The sequence below is a fragment of the Rhinolophus ferrumequinum genome, chromosome 18 (genome assembly GCF_004115265.2).
Source record: "Rhinolophus ferrumequinum isolate MPI-CBG mRhiFer1 chromosome 18, mRhiFer1_v1.p, whole genome shotgun sequence".
Taxonomy (NCBI): Eukaryota; Metazoa; Chordata; class Mammalia; order Chiroptera; family Rhinolophidae; genus Rhinolophus; species Rhinolophus ferrumequinum.
In genome coordinates, this window is record NC_046301.1 from 56675390 (window position 1) to 56696346 (window position 20957).

General features: G+C 54.6%; 3 protein-coding genes across 4 annotated transcripts; 1 reads left to right on the forward strand and 2 right to left on the reverse strand.

The window, feature by feature from the left end:
- Positions 1-1095: 1095 nt before the first annotated feature.
- On the reverse strand, positions 1096-14277 carry XAB2 (XPA binding protein 2). Its single transcript, XM_033134271.1, has 19 exons — positions 14159-14277; positions 8667-8815; positions 8251-8374; positions 7815-8012; positions 7002-7136; positions 6757-6921; positions 5137-5281; positions 4664-4815; positions 4467-4586; positions 4222-4353; positions 3996-4127; positions 3806-3919; positions 2716-2878; positions 2432-2622; positions 2136-2258; positions 1881-2052; positions 1510-1639; positions 1286-1395; positions 1096-1189 (listed from the first exon to the last, which is right to left on the reverse strand). Exons 1-19 carry the CDS (start codon positions 14207-14209, stop codon positions 1128-1130), a joined length of 2568 nt encoding a protein of 855 aa, XP_032990162.1. The 5' UTR covers positions 14210-14277; the 3' UTR covers positions 1096-1127.
- A 146-nt stretch (positions 14278-14423) lies between these two features.
- On the forward strand, positions 14424-15977 carry LOC117037803 (protein PET100 homolog, mitochondrial). The gene is made up of 4 exons (XM_033134277.1): positions 14424-14553; positions 15223-15309; positions 15468-15500; positions 15828-15977. Exons 1-4 carry the CDS (start codon positions 14527-14529, stop codon positions 15909-15911), a joined length of 231 nt encoding a protein of 76 aa, XP_032990168.1. The 5' UTR covers positions 14424-14526; the 3' UTR covers positions 15912-15977.
- PCP2 (Purkinje cell protein 2) lies at positions 15976-17781 on the reverse strand. 2 transcript variants are annotated; one of them, XM_033134274.1, is made up of 4 exons: positions 17758-17781; positions 17305-17419; positions 16881-17005; positions 15976-16154 (listed from the first exon to the last, which is right to left on the reverse strand). In XM_033134274.1, exons 1-4 carry the CDS (start codon positions 17764-17766, stop codon positions 16035-16037), a joined length of 369 nt encoding a protein of 122 aa, XP_032990165.1. In that variant the 5' UTR covers positions 17767-17781; the 3' UTR covers positions 15976-16034. The 2 variants fall into 2 exon arrangements, with proteins under 2 accessions (XP_032990165.1, XP_032990167.1); XM_033134276.1 differs by lacking the exon at positions 17758-17781 and adding an exon at positions 17513-17672.
- Between the last annotated feature and the right edge of the window lie 3176 nt (positions 17782-20957).

Genomic DNA, 20957 nt, shown 5'->3' on the forward strand with positions numbered 1-20957 from the left:
TTCTTAGCGGTTTTACTGACGTCTTAGGCACAGGAGGCTTCTGAGCAGCCCGCCTCCCCCACCCCCACTCACTTCATTTTCCTCCGTGTGGCTGTCATTGGCCTCGCCTGGCACTTGGTCGGCGGCCAACTGCTAAACTCGATCGTCTTCTCCAGCCGCCTGCCTACCTTTCTAGGCTCAGTTACAGCACCTGGGCCAGGGATTCCCGTGTTCTCTCCTCTGAGCTCCACATCTGAGGGTCCAGTTGCCTCCTGGCATGGGCACTGGACGGCTCAGATGTAGGCCCTACACTGTGAGCTCCAGCCAGGCCGAGCTCACCCCCCTGCGGCTCTGGCAGGCCAGGTGAGGGACCGGCTTCCCCGACGCCATCCAGTGCTGCACAGTTCGCCTCCTGGAGCCCTCTTCTCTCTGTCCCCATGACCACCCCCAGCCCAAGCCAACCGCCCAGGCCTGCCCACATGACCAGCTGCCTCCTGTCAGGAGCCAACCCCCCACAGCAGCCTGCATGGCCCATTCAGGGCACAAATCGGATTATATCCCTGAATCCTTAAATCCCTTAATAGCTTCGAGCCTGCTAATGGCTTCCCAGAGCTTAGGACTGAGGGCCACACCCTGATGTGGCCCACGGCCGAGGCCTGACTCCTGGCCGCTGTCCGAGAGAGAATCGCCTTTGCTAACTAAGTCCTGGGACCGGGGAGTGCCTGCCTCCCAAGCTCGCTGACCAGTTCTCCTGAGGGGAGGCTGGGAATCCCTACCTGCTGAGTAGGGTGGTGGGGAGGGTCGGATAGAGCAAGAGGGTGACACCCGGGCAGTTGTGGGCAAGGCCCCATAGGCTCAGGGATCAAGGAGGCCTCGGGCGGCAGAGAGACTGGTCTCCGAGTCCAGAACTGGCTCTGTGGGGTGAGGATGGGTGTGTGCCTTGGCCCAGAGCCCGGCTACCTACCTCCCACACCAGCCAATCTGTGGGGGGTGGGGTGCCGGGCCCAGGACCAGAGCGAGAATGAGCTGGCAGTCCCTTTAAGCACCTGGCAGCAAGAGGGGTGAGTAGGAAGGAGGCTGAGACCATATCCTACAAACAGGTTTCATTGCAGGGTGGGATGGAGGTGGGGGTGGGGTGGGGTGGGGTGTCAGTCTTCCTTCAGGCTCCCGAACACGGCAGCCGGCACGCTCTGCTGCTCCAGCCGCACCTCTGTGGGGGGGTGGGGGGGGAGACATGGTCACTCTCTAGCTCTCTAGAAGGGGCTCCTGCCCCTGCCCTCCCCCACCAGGCTGGCCGGCCTCTCACCATTGGGCTCCAGGTCCATCTCATCCTCGTCCTCGTCCTCACCCAGCTCGATCTCCTCTGGGTTGGCCTGCTGCGCCAGCTCAGCCAGCTCCTCCCGGGACGCGTCGCTCCTGGGGCAGGGGGGTCACACTCTTCAGCTGCGCCCCACCGCCTCTGCAGCCTCCCGGGGAAGGTCCGTCCGGAGGAAGAGCTGGCTTGCTCCCAGCCCCTAGCCTAGTCCTCACCTCACAAACAAGATCTTGTTCTGGGCCCTCGAAGGCTGGTCACGCTCGGCCTCGGCCGCCAGCTGCTCTGCCCGCTGCTCCAGCAGCTTCATGTCGTCCATGCCACTCTGCCCGGGGGCGAGGTCGGACACTGGTGGGAGAGTGGGGGTCAGACACGGTGGGCAGGCCCTCTCCACAGCCACAGCAGCTGCTGGGGGCCACCTCCTGTCCCCGAGGCCCCAGCCCTCAGACAGGGGAGGCAGAGTTGGACCCTGATGCTCCCGGACCCAGGACATCAAGCCTGGGCCGAGGCTGAGGCAGGACCCACCGCCCCGAGTCCGGGACCGTGTCACCCCGGGGGACGGGCGGGTGAGGGGTGGCCCCTGGCTCACCGGTGCCCGTGGCGCTGCCCGACACCTTGAGCATCTGCGAGGCCATGAAGTTGACCTGCGTGTTGTAGGTGGCCTGCACGCTCCGGCGGATACGCAGCATCTCGCGGATGGTGTCCTCGTTGCCATGCCGGACCTCGAAGTCCTTCCACGTTTGCCAGAAGGCCCCGGTCGTCTGGGCGGGGTGCAGGCGTTTGTACCGCAGGCCCTCGGCGCAGCCTCCCCGCCCGCCCCCCAGCCCAGCGCCCCGTCCCCTACCCGGGGGTCGCAGATCTGGGAGCAGAAGCTGTAGATGGCCCGGGCACGGTCTATCTCCCCCAGCTTGCACTCCATGTCCGCAAACCGCAGGCACATCTCCCGGGCGTGCTCGTCAGACAGCACCTGGGTGACGGCGGGGTCATGGCAGGAAGGGCGTGAGGCGGGAGGAGGCCACCTCGGGGTGCCCCACAAACCAGGCTGCTCCCCGAGCGTCCAGAATGCGTGCTGGCAGCCCCCAGGTGCAGGCATGCTCAGCTCAGCCTGCAGGACCCCGTCCGCCCCCCCGCGGTGGGCACCTCGATGGCCTTCTGGTAGATGCCCCGGGTGTGGGTGACCCCGTAGACCTCAGCTGCCCGCTTGATGTAGATGTTGAACATGTCGTACTGCTGGGCAGGCTCCACAGCCCGGGTGGCCCGCTCGTACACGGCCATGGCGTGCCGGGCCAGGCCCCACTCCTCCTCCAGCTGTGCATACAGCAGGTACAGGGCTTCGGCGGGACAAAAGAGGGCCCGAGGTCGGCAGCCTGCCCCATGACACCCCGCCCCGCCCCACCACCCTGCCCTGAGCCTCCTGCCCTCACTCTTTGCATATTTAGGGGGGCAGCCATCCAGCGCCTGCTCAAAGAGGTCCCGTGCCCGCTCCAGCTTGCGGCCCCCATAGCGGGCGATGAATTTGGTCAGGTAGGTGCTCCAGATGTCGGACACATTGGGCCACTTGAACAGCGAGATGCCGCGCTCGTATGCCTGCCCGGAGAGGGGGAAACGTGTGAGTCTGCAGGGCGAGATCACCTGGCGCCCGGTCTGCCAGGACACTGCCCGTGGCCCCCGCCGGCTCAGTGAGTGGGCCCTCCCCAGTCACCTCTCCCTACAATCGTGGCACAGTCAGGTGGGTCTGTGTGCTGTCTGTCTCCCTCCATAGACCATCGGACTCTAAAGACAGGGCCGGCCCGGGACTCACTAGGTCCCACCACTAGGTGACATAACCGGTGAAGAGGGGCGTGGATCCTCAGCTCTGCAGACACTGGAGCCCCGGCCAAAGGGCAGGGCTTATCACGCAGGCAGGGGCGGCACACATGCACCCCCTCCCATCCAGGTATATGCACAGTATCCACACGTACACAGGCTCACACAGAACACCCCACATACCTACGACCTGTCGCCTGAGCAGTAGGGCAGACACAGCCTGCACACACCCACGCCAACAACCTCCCCCTCCCCCAGACACACACACAGGCAGGGCTCGGTGCCTGGGATGGGCTGAACTGTTTCCCCCGAAACTCACACTGAAGTCCTAACCCCAGCATCTTAGAATGTGACTGCATCTGGAGATAAGGTATTCACAGAAGTAACGAAGTTAACAGGAGGTCGTCAGGGTGGACCCTAACCTAATGTGATGGTGTCCTTATAAGAAGATGAAGTCTGGACACACGGAGAGACACCAGAAACATGCAGACACAGATAACCGTGTGAGGACACAAGAAGACGACTCTACAAGCCAAGGAGAGGCCTCAGAAGGAACCACCCCTGCCGATCTCGGACTTGCAGCCTCCAGAACTGGGAGAAAATAGATTTGTTGTACAAGCCGCCCAGTCGCCCAGCAGACCAATGCAGTGCCCGAGGCAGTTGCTGGGGAACACCGCTGCCTGGGACTTCCTGACGGGCCCGCCTCACCTTGAAGCTCTCCTCGAAATACTTGTGCTCCTCCAGGAACATGGCGTAGTTGATGACGATCTGCGGCGTGGCGATGCGCAGGTCCAGGATGCGGTCGTACACGGCCTTGGTGGACTGCGGGGCGGGGCAGGTTGGGGCGCTGCGACCGTGGCCCCGCCCCTCCCCCAACCCCTGGGTTCCGGCAGCTCACCTGAAAGGTACCAAGGCTCTCCTCTAGGTCGGCGAGCATGGACCACACCTTCAGTGACTTGTACACGCGGTTCTGCACGGGCTCCGAGCCATCGAAGTACTCGGCCCGGCGGGCAGGCAGCGCTGTTGCCTTCTGCAGGGAGACAGCAGAGCAGGGGAGCTCGGGTGGGGAACCCCAGGCTAGCTGCACGCCCGCAGCCCCAGCCCACAACCCGAGCAGTGCTTACCCGCAGCAGCCGCAAGGCCTGGTCGTAATTCTCGTGCCGGAGCTCTAGCTCGCCACACTCACACCACACGCTCGCCAGGTCGTCCACCTGCTTGAAGCTCACCTTGGTGGCCTTCTCCAGGATGATGCGGGCCTGTCAGGGCAGGTAGAGGTCAGGCAAGACCCACCCAGCCACCGCCCCGGGTCCTCTGAACAAGGACGCCTCTGTAGGCACACAACGCAACACGAACACACAAAGGCACTCACATCATCCAGCTGCCCGTTGTCCTCATAGAACTTGGCAAACGCGACCCACAGCGTGTGGGGCTTGCCGGTAGCCTTGAAGGGGTCCACCGTCTGCACGGCCTCCGTGTACGTGTTGATGATCTGGGCGGGAGCAGCTGGGTCAGGTGCTGGCTGGGCCGAGGTAAGTGAAGGGGGCTGGGGGTGGGGCAGTCACGTACCTCCCGGGGGCGGCCCTGGTGCAGGGCCACGCGCTTGTGCCACTCGTGCACGTGGTGCGGGTTCTGGCGCAGGAGGACGCTGTTGAGGAGCAGGGGCCGCCGGCTAATGAGCTGCTCGAAGCGGGCCAGGCGCAGCTCCAGGTCCACGTCGTCTGGGACCCCGGGGAAGGGCCAGGGCAGTGGGGGGAGGACCTCAGTACACAGCCACTCCCATCTCCCAGCCCACTGACCCACCAGCCCTCAGCCGAGTGCTCTGGGCCTTCCAGACTCACCCCACTGTGGACCCAGCCCTCCCTCCCCACCCAGCCCAAGCACAAGCCCGAGATGTACCCCCGTCCTGGCTGGTCTCCAAGATACTCCCCCAGTGTCCACCCAGCCTCCCTCCCTGCTGGCCTGACTGACGGGAGATGCTCGTCTGGCTCTCCCCCACAGACACTCAGAAGTCCCCCAGCCCACTCTCCCCAGCAGCTCACCCTCCTCCTCCCGCCCCAGCTCTGAGGAGGTCTCCATCTTAGCTGCAATCATGCTCTCCTCGAACTGGGCATAGCTGTCGAACACCTGGGTGAAGTCCCGCACGGTCATCACAGTCCGGATGGCCTCCTCATACACGTCCCGAGCCTGTGGGGGTGGAGGGACTGCCAGGAAGTGCTGCCAGGGAAGAGGCAGCACGTGGGGCCCACACGGACACAGGGAATGCAGCAGCACCGTCCATGGCACCAGTGCCGAGGCGGGAGACCCCACAGGGCCTGCGTGGCTCCATCAGGCTGGGAGCAGACACAGCACAGCCAGGACTGGAGCGCCCCCGACCTGCTAGAGGGATGTGGGCACCTCGGCCCCTCCCCAGTGAACTGAGAATGACAGCCCCTCACGGAGCGTCACCACAGGGCTTGAGGGAGACGTGTCCAATGCCTGACACCCATGTCCACGCTGCAGGGACCTAACCTCAGCTCGGTCGCAGAGGGCTCAGTCATTGCTACAAAGTACCCCTTACGCCCCCTTCTCCCTGCTCCCCCAGCTTGGGCCCCGTCTCTCCAGCCTGCCCCTGGCTGGTCTTGCTTCTCTGCCTCCACCTGGCTGCCAGTTTGTCTCCTGCCAGCAGCCTTGGCCTGTGCATTCTACGTGAAGTGGAGGCCTAAACGGTCATTGTAAAATGGACACCTGGCCATGCCTCGTCTGGCTGGCGGCTCCGCCAGCTGGACCCAGTCAGCCTGCAAGGCCCCCCGCTTCCCCAGCCCTTCGCCACCCCCCTTTCCACTCAGCCCCGCTCCACTTGCTCCCACGTTCCCCCGGGTCCCCAAAGCCCAAGCCAGTCCCCCTGGGGACCTCTCAGAGCCATATACACCCCTCATCCCAAGCGTGCCACTCCACTGGCAGCAAAATAACATGGACACTGACAGTAACACTGTAGAAAATGACATAAATGGAGTCGGAGTTGCCATCCTAAAGGAACTGCCTTACCTATCTGACTCCTCAAACCTTTGGAATGTTAAAACTGGGCAAAATAACCTTTGGACTGGGCTTAAAGCAACTGTGTATCCTAAGCCACTGTTTGCAAAGACAAAGCAGCAGATTATTATGACTATTGGACTGAAAACTAAAAACACTGTTTAGAATTAGCAGCGCTCGTAGCTTATCTGCCAAGGACAGGACCTACAGGAGTTCCTTCTATTCGTGTACTTGTTCCCCTTCCCTTTCTCATAAACACTCCTTGCCTTTAACTCCTAACCGGAACACTATTCGGGTTTTTGCCAAATCAGTGCTTCCCGAACAGCTATTCTTCTGGACCTCAAATGCTTATTGACTCTTTTCCCTTTAGGTTAACATCTCGGGAGTCGCCCTCACGTCACGCACCTGCTTGGCACCTGCTTCCTCACAGGAGAGACTGTCACTCTCGTAATATTTCAGATGCGGACACCCCGGCCACACAGCCGTGGAGAACGCAGGCCTAGCTAACCCCAAGGCGGTGCACTGGCCAGCAGGCCTTCGGAAGGCGGACGTGTGCACGTGCCTGCACACCGGCATATGCAGGCGTCCCTGCTCCCACGTGGCCACGTGCGTGCCCCCAGTGCCCTGCGCTCAGGAAGCCCGTGTACCTTCTCGAAATGGCCACTGCGGATGTAGTAGTCAGCCAGCGAGCACCAGAGCTTGCCCAGCTGGTCGGTGAAGCGGGTGAGGCCCCCGCGGATGATGGCGTCCACGTTGAGTGACTGCACCTTGTCTGGGTTCTGGGAGATGAGGTCGCAGAGCTCGTGCCACAGCTGCAGGGCGCAGGAAGGGGTCTGAGCCTCGGTCCCTGGGGATGGCCCCTCCCCTCCGGCCCGCCTCCCCACACGCCCACCTGGTAGTTGGACTTGCCAGCCTTGGACACGAAGCGCTCATCATTCACCACGGTGGCCAGGCGCTGTGCAGCCTCATCCAGCCGGTCGCTCGACTTGAGGTACTCGATGTACTCCTCTGCACTCTCGGGGCTCAGCTGGGCACCAACCCACCGTGCTAGCAGTCAGTGGGGCCACACTGCTGCGCCCCCCTCCCTGCTCGGTGGCTGCAGGCCACCCATCCGTGCGGCCACCACACCTGCCACACTGCTCCAATCTCAGCCCTGACTGGTCTGGCTTAGAAACCAATGGTTCAGCCTCACGAGCCAGGCCCTGATTTCATCACAAGCCCACTACCTGAACAGTGTGCTACACTAAGGGTTCACAATGTATGACAGACGTTATAAGTTGAGAAAACCACCCAACCTCCCCCTCCCCGCCGTTTGCACCCGACTCTCCGCCCTGCCTGTTCGTGTCCCATTCCTTGCCCTCCTAGGGTTGTAGTTTTACTCTGGTTTATGACGTCCTCACTCATGTGCATCTGTCTACCCAGTCAGACTGAAAGCTCCCTGCAGGCAGGGACTGTCTTAGTCACACTGTCCCAGCATGTATCTCAATGCCTGATGTGGAACTGGCACTAGCAACTATTTGGAGAATAAACAAATAAATGGCAAATAAAAACCTGCCTGTCTCAAAAAGACTTTTCCCCATATCTTGTCTGTTAGGTGACATCCTGCATGGGGCTAGTGTCCCAGCGAGCCAGTTTGGGGAACGCTGGACCTGGGGAACTAGCCCACCTGCCTGAGCCTGGCCCTGCTTCCCTCCCCGGGGCTTACCTTAAGGAAGCGCCGGTAGCCCCGCACGGCTGTCTCAGGCAGTGGGTGTGAGCGCAGGAAGCGCAGGTACAGGGGCCAAATACGAGAGTGCTGTGTGATGGGCAGCGCCCGGAGGGCGCGGTCGAAAGTGCGACGCGTGTGAGTGACGCGGCCCTGGTCCATCAGGAACTGGCAATAATCCAGCCACAGACGTGGCATCTGGAGGCACAAGGAGAGGCAGGGTCTCTAAACGGCCAGCACCATGGCCCAGCCACAGAGACACCAGATGTCCTATGGCTCAGCAAGAATGCAGCACCATTTCCCTCTGTGACTAGTATATGTAGCTCAACCTCAAGTGCACAGAAGTAGCGTGACTCCCACCCGCCTGCTTCATCTACCTCCACAGACTCTGAGCCCCACCTCCCCACTAATGCTCAGTCCCAGCTTGCCCCTCAACCTTGTGCATGAACACAAAGGCCCTCTCGTGGCAGTTGTTGACATCTTCATAGGCAGGGTCAGTCACACAGCGATGCTTCACCTGTGCCCGGCGTGCCTTCAGGTACCGGTACCAGAGTTTGTAGCTGGGGGATGCAGAGAGCAGGCAGACAGGAATTGGTCAGCTTTATGGAGTCCCAGAAGCCTTCTCTCCACCCCCACGAGCAACTGCTAAGGGAAGGGGCCTAGGGAGAGGCGAGAAGTCTCAGCAATGAGGGAATAGGCAAGGACATCAGGGAGGGTGTACTGAGCCTTCAGAGGATATATACTCAGCTATGCAACACACAGCAACCACCAGGACCTACTGGCTAGTTCCGTTATGACTGGACAGGGTGGGGTGGGGGCTGGAGCGGGCAGGGCAGCTGGAGCCATTCTCACCTGCAGGGCAGCAGCTTCAGCGCCCGCTCGTACAGCTGATTAAGCCTGGGCTTCGGGGCCCCCTGTTTGAACTCGATATAGCGGAGCCAGCATTTGACTGAGAACTGGTTCCGCATGATTTCCTCCTCATAGGGGAGGTCCTCTTCATCCTGCCGGTGCCGCGTCATAGGACAGAGAGAGACCTGCCCTCAGAGCCTGGGCATCACTCCACTCCGAACTCCAGGCCCTTCCCAGATCCCAGTGCCCACCCTCAGAGCCAGGTCACCCGATGCCCAGATACCAGGACCCTAATCCAGACGTAGCCCTCAGAATTCTACTGCCCGCAACCTGACCCAGCTCACCAGACTCCTCAGTCATAGGGTGCTAGGCCAGACATAAGACTGTCACCCAGACATTTTCTTTTGGCCTTCCAAATCAAGCTACCCACTCTCTGGGCCAGATCACCAGACTCCTCAGGCTCCTGGTCCAACATCAGGCCTCTGCCCTGGACAGTAGGCCTCACCTCCTCACAACAAGCCTTTTCCTAGACACCACGTCTTTGGCACCTCAGGCTCCCACTAGCCAGAGCCTAGTTCAACTGTGCCCCAGAACTTGAAAACTAGACCTTTATTTCAGAAGGACAGATATGGACCATACACCACTGCTTTAGCCCTGGACACTGAGGAATAGAGTGAAAAAATAAAATAGGTCACATATTAGGTCACAAAATAAGGCTCAGTAAGTTCAAAAAGACTGAAATCATATCAAGCATCTTTTCCGACCACAATGGCAAGAAACTATCAATCAACTACAGGAAGAAAACTGGAAAGCACTCCAATATGTGGAGACTAAACAACATGCTACTACACAACCAATGGATCAGAGGAAATCAAACAGGAAATCAAAATCGACCTTGAGACAAACGAAAATGAAAACACAACTTTTCCAAATTTATGGGATGCAGCAAAAGCAGTTCTAAGAAGAAAGTTAAAAGCTATACAGGCCTACTTCAAGAAACAAGAAAAATCTCAAATAAACAATGTATCTTTACACCTAAAGAAACTAGAAAAAGAAGAACAAAACCCAAAGAAAACAGAAAGAAGAAAATAATTAAGGTAAGAACAGAAATAAATGAAACAGAGATTTAAAAAAAAATAGCAGAAAAGAGCAATTAAACTAAAAGGGGGAGAGAGTCCAAATAAAATCATAAATAAAAGAGAAGTTACAAACAACACCACAGAAATACAAAGAATCATTCAAGAGTACTACAAACAAATGCCAACAAATTCGACAATCTAGAAGAAATGGACAAATTTCTAGAAGCATATAACCTTCCAAGACTGATCCAGGAAGAGAGAAAATCTGAACAGACCATTACTAGCAATGAAATTGAAGCAGTAATCAAAACACTCCCAACATATAAAGTTCAGGAACCAGATGGCTTTACAGATGAATGCTACCAAACACTTAAAGAAGAATTAATACCTATCCTTCTTAAACTACTTCAAAACATTGAAGAGGAAGGAATACTTCCAAACTTATTCTACAACATTACCCTGATATCAAAACCACACAAATACATTACAACAAAAGAAAATCACAAGTCAATATCCTTGATAAACATAGATGCAAAAATTCTCAACAAAATATTAGCAAACCAAATTCAACAATACTTTAAAAAGATTATACACCATGATCAAATGTGATTTATCCCAGGGATGCAAGAATGGTACAACGTCCATAATCAATCAATGTGACACACCACGTTAACAAAATGAAGGATAAAAATCATATGATCATCTCAATAGATGCACAAAAAGCATCTGACAAAATTCAACATCTCTTTATGATAAAAACTGTCAACACGTGGGTATAGAAGGAGCATACCTCAATATAATAAAGGCAAACATGACAAACCCACAGCTAATATTGCACTCAACAGTGAAAAACAAAGTGTTTCCTCTAAGGTCAGGAACAAGACAAGGGTGCCCGCTTTCATCACTTCCATTCGTAGTATTGAAGTCCTCGCCACGGTAATCAGACAAGAGAAATAAATAAAAGGCATCCAAATTAGAAAGGAAAAAGTAAAACTGTTACTATTTTCAGATGACATGATACTATATATAAAAAACCCTAGGCGGCCGGATAGCTCAGTTGGTTAGATCGCAGCTCTGAATAACAGGGTTGCCGGTTCGATTCCCACATGGGATGGTAGGCTGTGCCCCCTACAACTAAAGATTGAAAACGGCAACTGGACTTAGAGCTGAGCTGCACCCTCCACAACTAGATTGAAGGACAACAACTTGGAGCTGATGGGCCCTGGAGAAATACACTTGTTCCCCAATATTCCCCAATAAAATTTATTAAAACAAAAAACAAAAAAACCTAAAGACTCCACCAAAGAACTATTAGAACTAATAAATTCAGAAAAATCGCATGGTACAAAATCAATATACAGAAATCTGTGTTTCTATACACCAATAACAAATGATCAGAAAGAGAAATTAATAAAACAATCCTATTTACAACTTCATCAAAAAGAATAAAATACCTTGGAATAAATTTAACCAAAGAGATTAAAGACCTGTACTCTGAAAAGATACTAAAGAAACTGAAGACGATACAAATAATAGAAAGGATATACCATGCTCATGGATTGAAAGGATTAATATTGTTAAAATGTCCTTATACCTAAAACAATATACAGATTCAAAGCACTACCTGTTAAAATATCAATGGCACTCTTCTCAAAACTAGAACAACTAATCCTAAAATTTATGTGGAACTACAAAAGACCCCAAATATCCACATAAACCTTGAGAAAGAACAAAGTGGGAGATATCATGCTCCCTGATTTCAAACAAAGCTACAATAATCAAAACAGTATGGTACTGGCATAAAAGCATGTATGTGGATGAAAGGAATAAAGCAGAGAGCCCAGAAATAAATCCTCATTTATATGGTCAATTAATCTATGACAAATGAAGCAAGGATATACAATTGAGTAAAGACAGTCTCTTCAATAAGTGGTGCTGGGAATATTGGACAAATACATGCAAAAAAGTGAAACTGGATCACTTTTTTTTTAAAGATTTTATTGGGGAAGGGGAACAGGACTTTTATTGGGGAACAGTGTGTACTTCCAGGACTTTTTCCAAGTCAAGTTGTTGTCCTTTCAATCTTAGTTGTGAGGGTGCCGTTCAGCTCCGGGTCCAGTAGCCGTGTTCAATCTTAATTGCAGGGGCGCAGCCCACCATCCCTTGCAGGAGTAGAGGAGTCGAACTGGCAACCTTGTGGTTGAACCATGTGGGAATCGAACCGGCAGCTTTTCGGCATTAGGAGCACGGAGCTCCAACCGCCTGCGCCACCGGGCAGGCCCCCTGGATCATTTTCTTACACGTTATGCAAGGATAAACTCAAAATGGATTAAAGACTTAAATGTAAGACATGAAACCATAAAACTCCTAGAAGAAAACATAGGCAGTAAAACCTTTGACATCCATCTTAGCAGTATTTTTCGGATATATCTCCTTGAGCAAGGGCAACAACAACAAAAAATATAAACAAATGGGACTACATCAAACTGAAAAGTTTTTGCACAGTGAGGGGAACGATCAACAAAATGAAAAGACAACCTACTGAACAGGAGAATATAGTCGCCAGTGATACGTTCAATAAGCCGGTAATATCCAAAATATATAAGGAACTCATACAACTTAACACCAAAAAAACAAACGATCCAAGTGAAAAATGTGCAGAAGACCTGAATAGACATTTCTTCAAAGAGGACATACAGATGGCCAACAGATATATGAAAAGATGCTCAACGTCAATAATCATCAGAGAATTTAAAATCAAAACCACAATGAGATAGCACCTCACTCCTGTCAGAATGGCTGTCATCAATAAATCAACAAATAACATGTGCTAGTGAGGAAATGGAGAAAAGAGAACCCTCAAACACTCTTTGGTGGGATTATAAATTGGTGCAGCCACTATAGAAAACAGTATGGATATTCCTCAAAAATTAAAAATAGAACTACCTATGACCCAGCAATTCCACGTGTGTATTTATCACAAGAAGACAAAAACACTAATTCAAAAAAGATAAATGCACCCCTATGTTCACTGTAGCATTTCTTACAACAGCAAGATATGGAAGCAACCCAGGTGTCCATCAATGGTTGAATGGGTAAAGAATGGGATATATAGTGGAATATTACTCATCAATGAAAAAGAATGAAATCTTGACATTTGTGACAACACAAATGGACCTAGAGGGTATTATGCTAAGTGAAATAAGTCGGACAGGAAAAGACAAATACCGTATGATCTCACTTATATGTGGAATCTACGAAAACAAAACAAAACAGAAAAAGATCCATCAGTATGGACAACCATCTGATGGTTGCAAAAGGGGGCGATGGGTAAAAAGAAAATATCCTCAACACAAGAAAAAAAAGAAAATAGTGTCACTATAGTCAAGCTGCTAAATTACTAAAAAGTCAAGTAGACTGAGAAACAAGGCAATGCATATATTCTTGTTTTAACTATCATGGGAACTTGACCGTTTGAACTTTCCAGTCTTCTGTCACTGCCTGGATATATACATCAGTTCACTGTGTGTCAATACGTGGATATACACCAGACCTCCAGAAAACCCCCTTAATACCCCCCTGAAGGCAGTATGCAGGCCACCTGATGTCCATCATCCAGACCATCTGACATCTGACTGATAACCCTCCGAGACCCTCCAGGTGAAGAATGCAGAACTGATTACTCTCAGGAACGTGCTTTTCACCATAAGAATTCAACTTTTCTTTCCTGTTTAGAACACTTCTGGGTTTCTGCCTCGCTATGTTTCCAGTTTGCAAACTCTAAGACCCTTGAATAAATCTTTACTAGTCATTTCTACCTAAAGCCTCCAGACTGCCTTTGAGTTCGCAGGGCAACACCAAGAACCTAGCGAAGATACTGGGCCTCTACTCCAGACACCAAGTCGTTGCCTCTTCAGGATTCCACTGGCCATTGCCTGACCAGCTTCACATCAGCAGGTCTTTACTTCTGACCCCAGGGTTCTCCTTAGCCAGACACCAGGCCTTTATCCCAGAAACTATGACGCTGAGGACCAGATCTAGGCTGTCACCCAAGACACCAAGCCTTTACCACAGAAACCCAGAGCCCTGGCCTGGTCACCATGCTTTTACTTCTGACACCAGGCCTCTCAATTATTCAGTTATTCGAATTTCCCTCCTCTCCCGCTCCCATTTCCGCCCCTGGCCCGGGACGCCAGAGCTTTAACCTCGACAGCAGTTCTTTGCTCAGGCCCCCGGGCTCCGGCACCAGACCTTTACTCCTGGCCAGCCTGACCGGGACATCACCATACGGCCTCTGGCCCATTACGGTCCTCCCGCCCTTGGCCTAGATCCCCGGGGGGCCAGGCCCTGACCGCCTGCGGCATCCAAGCCCCTATGTCCCCACACAGGCCACCCCTTGCCCCGCAACAAACTCACGAACACAGGGTCCGGCCGCTCGGGCCGCGAGAGCCGAGCCATCACCACCATTTTGCTGGCTCTCCAGCGACAGGAAGGAGTCGCGTTAGAATGACGTCTTGCTCTGCAGGCCAACCCCGCCCTCCCCCTCCAGCTTCACTTTCTATTGGCTGACCCCATCCCGAGACTGCTACACAAGTTGTTGACTTTCACTTAGACGTCGCTAGCGACCAGAAGCAGAGAGTAGGAGCCCGGAGATGACGTCATCCGGGGCTCGTCGGCCAATCAGCTTCAGTGGTGGGTCCCGCGAATTCCCAATGAGCTGCTGCTGTTTTGCTGGAGGGGGGTGGCTTTGGGCGGAAGCTGCTTTGTAGCCTCGGAGAAGCGAAATGGGGGTGAAGCTGGAGGTGTTTCGGGTCAGTGGGCACTCGAGCGGGTGGGCGGGGGCGTTTTCCTGGATCTGAGAAGGAGGCTGTAAAAAAAGGGGATTCCAAGAGAGGGCGCTCTGGGGAGAAAGATGCTGAGATTTGAGAAGGCCCTTCAGGGTTGGAAACCCAGAGAAGGGGACGCCCGGTTCGGGGGGCTCCGGGAAGGCTGGTGTGAGGAAGGGCCTCTAAAAGGGGTGATCGGGGGTGGGGGCTCTAAGACGGAAGGCTCCAGACTCTGGGGGAGTTCTTGGGCTCAGGATGGGTGTGTGTGTGTATCCGATAGGGAGACTCCTAGACTAGGGGAGTAGATTCTGAAGAATGAGGGGTTTGGAGTGCTCCTGGGAACTGACCTGGGGAAGCTGGGTAACGAAGTCTCAAAGAGATGCCTATGCTTGTGGTAGGAGCTCCTGTACTCCTGGGGCCAGGAGTGTGTGTCTTTTTTTGAGAGGGAGTCTCCCTTACTTGGAGGCAGCTTTCAAAAATAAGGGCTCTTGTATTATGGGGTCTAGACTCCCATAATCCCAGGCTGCTTGGGGGGCCCTGAAGAAATGCCTCTGGGTTCTGCCAGAGGATGGTCCTCCAGGCTCTGAGCAACCTCAGCACTTCGGAGGAAGGTGATTACCGCTGGCTCTGCTCTCCCATCTCCCCACCTTCCAGATGACACTCTACCTCACCTTCCCTGTGGCTATGTTCTGGATTGCCAATCAGGCCGAGTGGTTTGAGGACACCGTCATACAGCGCAAGGTGGGTGCAGGGAGAGTGTTCAAGGGTTCATTGCAGGGGGTGGGGGAGGGTATGGGGCACTAACCTGCTAGGAACAAATGTCTGCCTCCTATGAGCTGAACTGCCTTGGGTGTGGGGCTCTGGAGGCTCTTGGCTCATCCATGACTTTGTCCCCACAGAGGGAGCTGTGGCCACCTGAGAAGGAGGACCAGGTAAGTGACATACTCCTCCTCCCACCAGAGGGATGGAAGGGCCTGGGTCCCTTTGGCCTTGATGGATTCAAATGAAAATGTTACCCTGGGTCATAAGAAGGGAACTGAGAGCGGAGGAGCACATGGTTTCCTTATTGTCCTCTCCCTGAAGGATGAAGCTGATCCCACTTGGGCCCTTCTTGTAATTGGCACAGGGCTTCCAGTGTAGACACTGAACGCTGAAGCTGTGGCCTGGGGAGTAGGGGGCAGAGTGGTGGGGGAAAGGACCAGGCCCTGAGGTATGTGCCCCCCTCCTTCCTTCCCATCCCACCTCTTCCTCACTCTCAGCGCCAAGAGCTAGAAGAATTTAAAGAGAGGATACGGAAGCAGCGGGAGGAGAAACTCCTTCGCAGTGCCCAGCAAAGCTCCTGAAGCCTCCAAGTCCCAGGCCCTCCATCCATAAAATAACACACAGTCAGTTCTTTGTTGCTCGTGAAAGTGTTTTTATTGTCTGCTTTCAGGGGGCCCGAGTGGGGCCCAGGACAGCTCAGGCCCTCAGGGGGCTTGTGTCTGGGGTTGGGGGCTGCTGTTCCGACGGAAGCTGAGAGCAGTCGGGTCCTGAGGGGTGAGGAGGGGTTGGGGGCTGAGGGTCCCGGCTCGTTTCTGCATTCCATCCTGTGGATGAAGAGAGGTCAGCCAGAGGGAGGGACCAAGGGCAGGAGGGAACTGAGAGCGGAGGAGCACAATTACACTGGAAGCCCTGTGTCAATTCCACCTCCGGGCCGGAGGTGACACAAACAGTGGAGGGAGGGTGCAGTTTGGAACCAGTGTCCCAGCTCCCACCATCTGCCCCCACCATCTCCAAGCTTCTACATACCTTAGTTACTCGACACTTAGAGTGGTATTTGGGTGTGAGGTGGGGGTCCTGGGGATCACACTGGGGTTTGATCAGAACCCAATCTCTGCATGACTACATGTGACATAGATACACACGAGTGTATGGATGCATGTGTCCTGTGCATGAGCTCATGGGCCCTTCGCCCTGGGAGAATCTTCCCAGGAGGGGTGTTCTGTTCTCTCTGGCCTCCCTGAAACCCTCATACATGGGGGCAGGAGCCATGAGTTCCAGCCGTGGCTCTGACATTAACAGGGCCCCTGCCTGACCTTGGGCACCTCTTGGCCCTGTGTGGGCCTTCATCCTCCTGTCTGCAGTCAGGTATTAGATTGGCCAGGGCCTCGTGATTGACAGGGACACAGGGTGGCTCTCCTAGGCATTCATCACGAGGGGACACATGAAGGACAGAGGTGGGGGGGCCATTCACTCCGGGCCGGGGGTGGGAGGCAGGGTTAGGGGGCTCAGCCTGCTTGGTGTCTCCTCAGCCCCAGCAGAACATCACCTACCTTGGGACCCACAGGCTGGAAGCCAGGCAGGGCACTGACTGTCACACGCTGGTCATCCATGCGGCGGCCCTGGGTGCTGGCCAGCATGTCCATGAGACTGTCCATCTCCGGCGCAGGGCCACTCTCTGTGTGGAGTAGTGGCAGGTAGGGATGAACACACACAGAGTCCAGGGAACACAGCCCAGCTGAAGGCCCCGGCCCACCCCTTGCCCCCACTCACATTCTCCAGGAAGCATGCTCTTCTCTCCCCCACACCCTTACCCCCAGACCCACAGGCATCTGTGTCCCCAGTTGCTGGCTTACTCTCTCAGACAGACTCTTGCCCACAGGCCCCCCAGATGGTCATTTGCCCTGTACCCCTACAGTCTGCCCCGTCGCAACCCCCAGAAAGCACACCTCCCCTACTCCCCCACTGCCCACTCACGGCTCTCGGAGGTTGTTCCTGGCCCTGCCTGCAGTGAGCAGCGCTGCTCCTCCATCCGATCGCCCTGCACATGGCTCAGCAGGTTGAAGAAGCCCTCTTGGTCCGGGGAGCCCGCCTGGGGGACAGACACACCTGGTCCAGCTGGCCCCTCAGTTGGGGGACCCCTTACCAACTACCACCCTGCCCTCCCCTCCACCTCGGCTCTCACCATAGTCCCCGCTGATGTGCTGCTCTGCAGAGCTGCTCTGAATGAGACACAAGTCTCCTTCCCAGCCCCTGCCCCCGGGGCTCAGCCAGCAGAGCCACTTCACGTGGTGCCACCTCAAGGGAGAGGCCGCTGGTGTCCCGCAGTCCTAGATTGGGGCCTGCCTGCAGGGTAGCCTGGGGGCTGGGACAGCAGCTAGGGAAACATACCACAGGCTGCCCCCAAGCCCCAGCGTCCCCCCAGCTCACCCAGGCCATCTGAAAGCGTTGACCTCTGCCCTGGGGCCTGGGTAGGCACTCAGACCCTCGTTCCCACCAGCACCTCCTTTACCAGCAATCTAGGTCAGGGGTCCCGGGAGACTCAATCACTAATTAGGTGCCCTACAAACTAGTCAGTCTTGTCATTCACAGCTCTTGAGGAGTTGGGGGTGAGTAGGGGTGGGCCTGCTTACCTTGACACAGGGGGTTAAACTCCCATCTACCTTCTCTTCCCGGTCCATTCTTGTCCCTGCTCCCTGGCCCTGTCCACTTCTCTGCTGGCCTCTGGCCCAGACCTGTGCCAGAGAAGGCTTTTTAAAAGTGGGGAGAGTGGATACCCAGCCCCAAATCCCCGGCTCACACCCCATCTGCTCCCACCCAAGCTTAAGCCCCATAAAGATGATCCAGATAATTGTTTTCGCTGTGCAATGCTGGGGTTGCCATGGGGATAGAGTACTGGTGACCTGGGAGGGGACCTTGCTGATCCTGCAGGACTCACTGGCCCCCAAGAACTCTCAGGTGGCGTGCAGCAACAGTGGGGAGCAGAGGCTGGCTGGTCCCGATTGGGAGAGGAGAAGCCAACAGAGCAGCTCTGGTGGGGTCTGCAAGCCCACCAGCAGGAAGAAATACAGGACTGTCTCACCATACTGGAAGGCAGTTGCCATCTGCAGATGGTAGGGGAAGGGGAAGCTGGACCTGAAGACCCCTGAGGCACCACTAGCCAGCCTAGTGCCATCTCTGTCTCCTGGCCATCCCTCCCCCTACTCACTGTCCCTGGGTCTGGCTGACCCCCATAGGCCCCAAGGCAAGGTCTGGGATCTCCTATCTCCCCACCGAGTCTCCTCCTCAACTCAATACCAAGTTGAGCTGTCTCCTCCAATCTGTCCCCTCAGCCCCACCTGGGGACTAGAGGCTGACTCCTGGGGAGGGAAGCAAGGAGGAAAGCCCCACCCCGCCCCTGAGCAGCTATGGCTTTCCCTCAGTGCCCTGGGAAAGGATGCCACTGGGAGGACCCCACTGACACCCCATCCCCTCCCCAAGATGTCTTTCTGGAAACCAGTTAAAGTTCCTTCTCGGAATAAATGGGCCACACTGCCCGAGCGCAAATCTTGGTCCTCCTCCTGGGCAGCCCTCCCCAATCCAGGACCTGTGTTCACACCCTCTCCATGGCCTCAAGTCCTCAATGCCAATGTGATGTCCTCCTCTGCCATGGATGTATTAGGTTTCTGGGGCTGCCTTAACAAACTGGGTGGCTTAAAGCAACACACACTATCACACAGTTCTGGAGACCAGAAGTCTGAAATCCAGGTGTTGGCAGGGCTGTGCTTCTGAAAACTGGGGTGGGGGTGGATCCTTCCATGCCTCTCCCAGCTTCTAATGGTTGCTGGCAAACCTTAGTGTTCCTTGGCTTTTAGCTACAGTATTCTAATCTCAGCCTCTGTCATCACATGACATTCCCCTGGTGCTGTTATCTTCACATGGCGGTCATAAGACATGGACACTAGTCATATTGCATTAGGGACCAATGCTACTGCAGTACTATGTCTACAACGACCCTATATCCAAATTCTGAGGTGTTGGGGGTTAGGACTTCAACATGCTTTTTTTTCAAGAGGTAGGCAGGGCACCATTCAACCATAAGAGCGCAAAAGCCTGGTCGCCCTCACCGAGTATAATGGAGGGTGTCAGACCCTATAGAGAGACCCCCAGGGGACAGGTCGAGAAGCCAAAGGTGTCCCGGCTTCTTCATAGTTTCCTAGCTCCCTCCTTAGTTGCAGGAGCCCCCTCCTTTCACTGCTCAGAACTCTCCTTTGGTCCTCGATGTCCTCAGGAGAAAACCCAAACACCTTGGGGGTAATGGAAATGTTCTAGAATGGACTGGTGACGGATACTTAACTCTGAATATGCCAAAAGCCATCGAATTGTACACTCAGTGGGCGACTTGTAATGATACGTGAATTATATCTCAATAAAGCTGTGAAAGAAAAAGAAGGAAGGAAAGAAAGAAAGAAAAAAGGAAGGAAGAAGGAAAGAGAAAAAAGAGAAAGGAAGAAAGAAAAACCCAAACTGCCATCTAGGGTGTCCAGCCCTCCTGGTTTGCCTGGGACTGTCCTAATTTTATCACATAGTGTCTCGCATTCCAGAAACCCTTCAATTCCATTCCATGCAGATCCGGCTGGGTTAGTCCTACCTTGTCCCACAGAAGCCCGGCCTCCTGCCTGGCCCCTTTCTCCGCCATCACTTCACTCCTACCGCTAACTCCAGCCTCATGTCCTGCTCTTCTCTGCCTGGATTGCTGCATGGCTGCCCCTTGATGTCCTTCAGGGTCAAGTCCAAAGGCCACCCCCTCAGAGGTTCCTCTGGTACCACCCCAACAAAGCACCACCAACGGGGCATTTGCTATCATACCGGTATCACTGTTGATTCCCTTTAGGGCAGAATTGATTATTTCCTATCCCCTCCCTCCTGAAGTTAACGATAAGTGCCAGGTGGCAGACCTTCTGTTGTCTGTCTCATGCCTGTCCCATGTAAGCGGCCAAGGGCATGGCACCTGGCCAATTCTTAATAAACACTGAATGAAGGAACCAGTTCAGGACTTTGCCTTTGCACACGTGCATCACGCTTTAAATTCGGTACCTCATTTGTATGCGTGCTGCTGGCCCCCATTGTATGGGTGCTCTATCTGTGACAGTGTCAGCCCTTTGCTGGCACACAGCAGGAGCAGGCCCTAAAATTTCCAGTTCAGTGTGAATCGAGGTGTGTGTGTGCCAGCGGTTGAGCATGCCACTCAACCCACGTGTGTATCAGCCTATAAACATGATTGTCGCCTGCAACGGTGTGTGTGCAGCCCGTGAGCACCAGGATGTGAGCAGCGTTCTCCTGGGGCAGACTCCTGGTTCAAATCCCAATAGGCCTACTCATCATGCGGCCTCGGACAGGGGTCCTGCTGAGCCGCCGTTTCAGAATCTATACCGTCAGGGTGTCTGGAAGGTTTGAGTGAGGAATGGCTTAGCTCCATTTCTAATTCCAGACCAACACCTGAGCTTATCAAATGTTGCCAGAGCTTGCTGCTGTTGTTGCTGCTAAACTATGGGGTACAAAAGGTAACTGGATCATGGGTTTGTGGCCCCGCCGCCCTGTGTGGGCACGCAGCATCCCTCAGCCACGGAGAAACAGATTAAGGGGTTCTT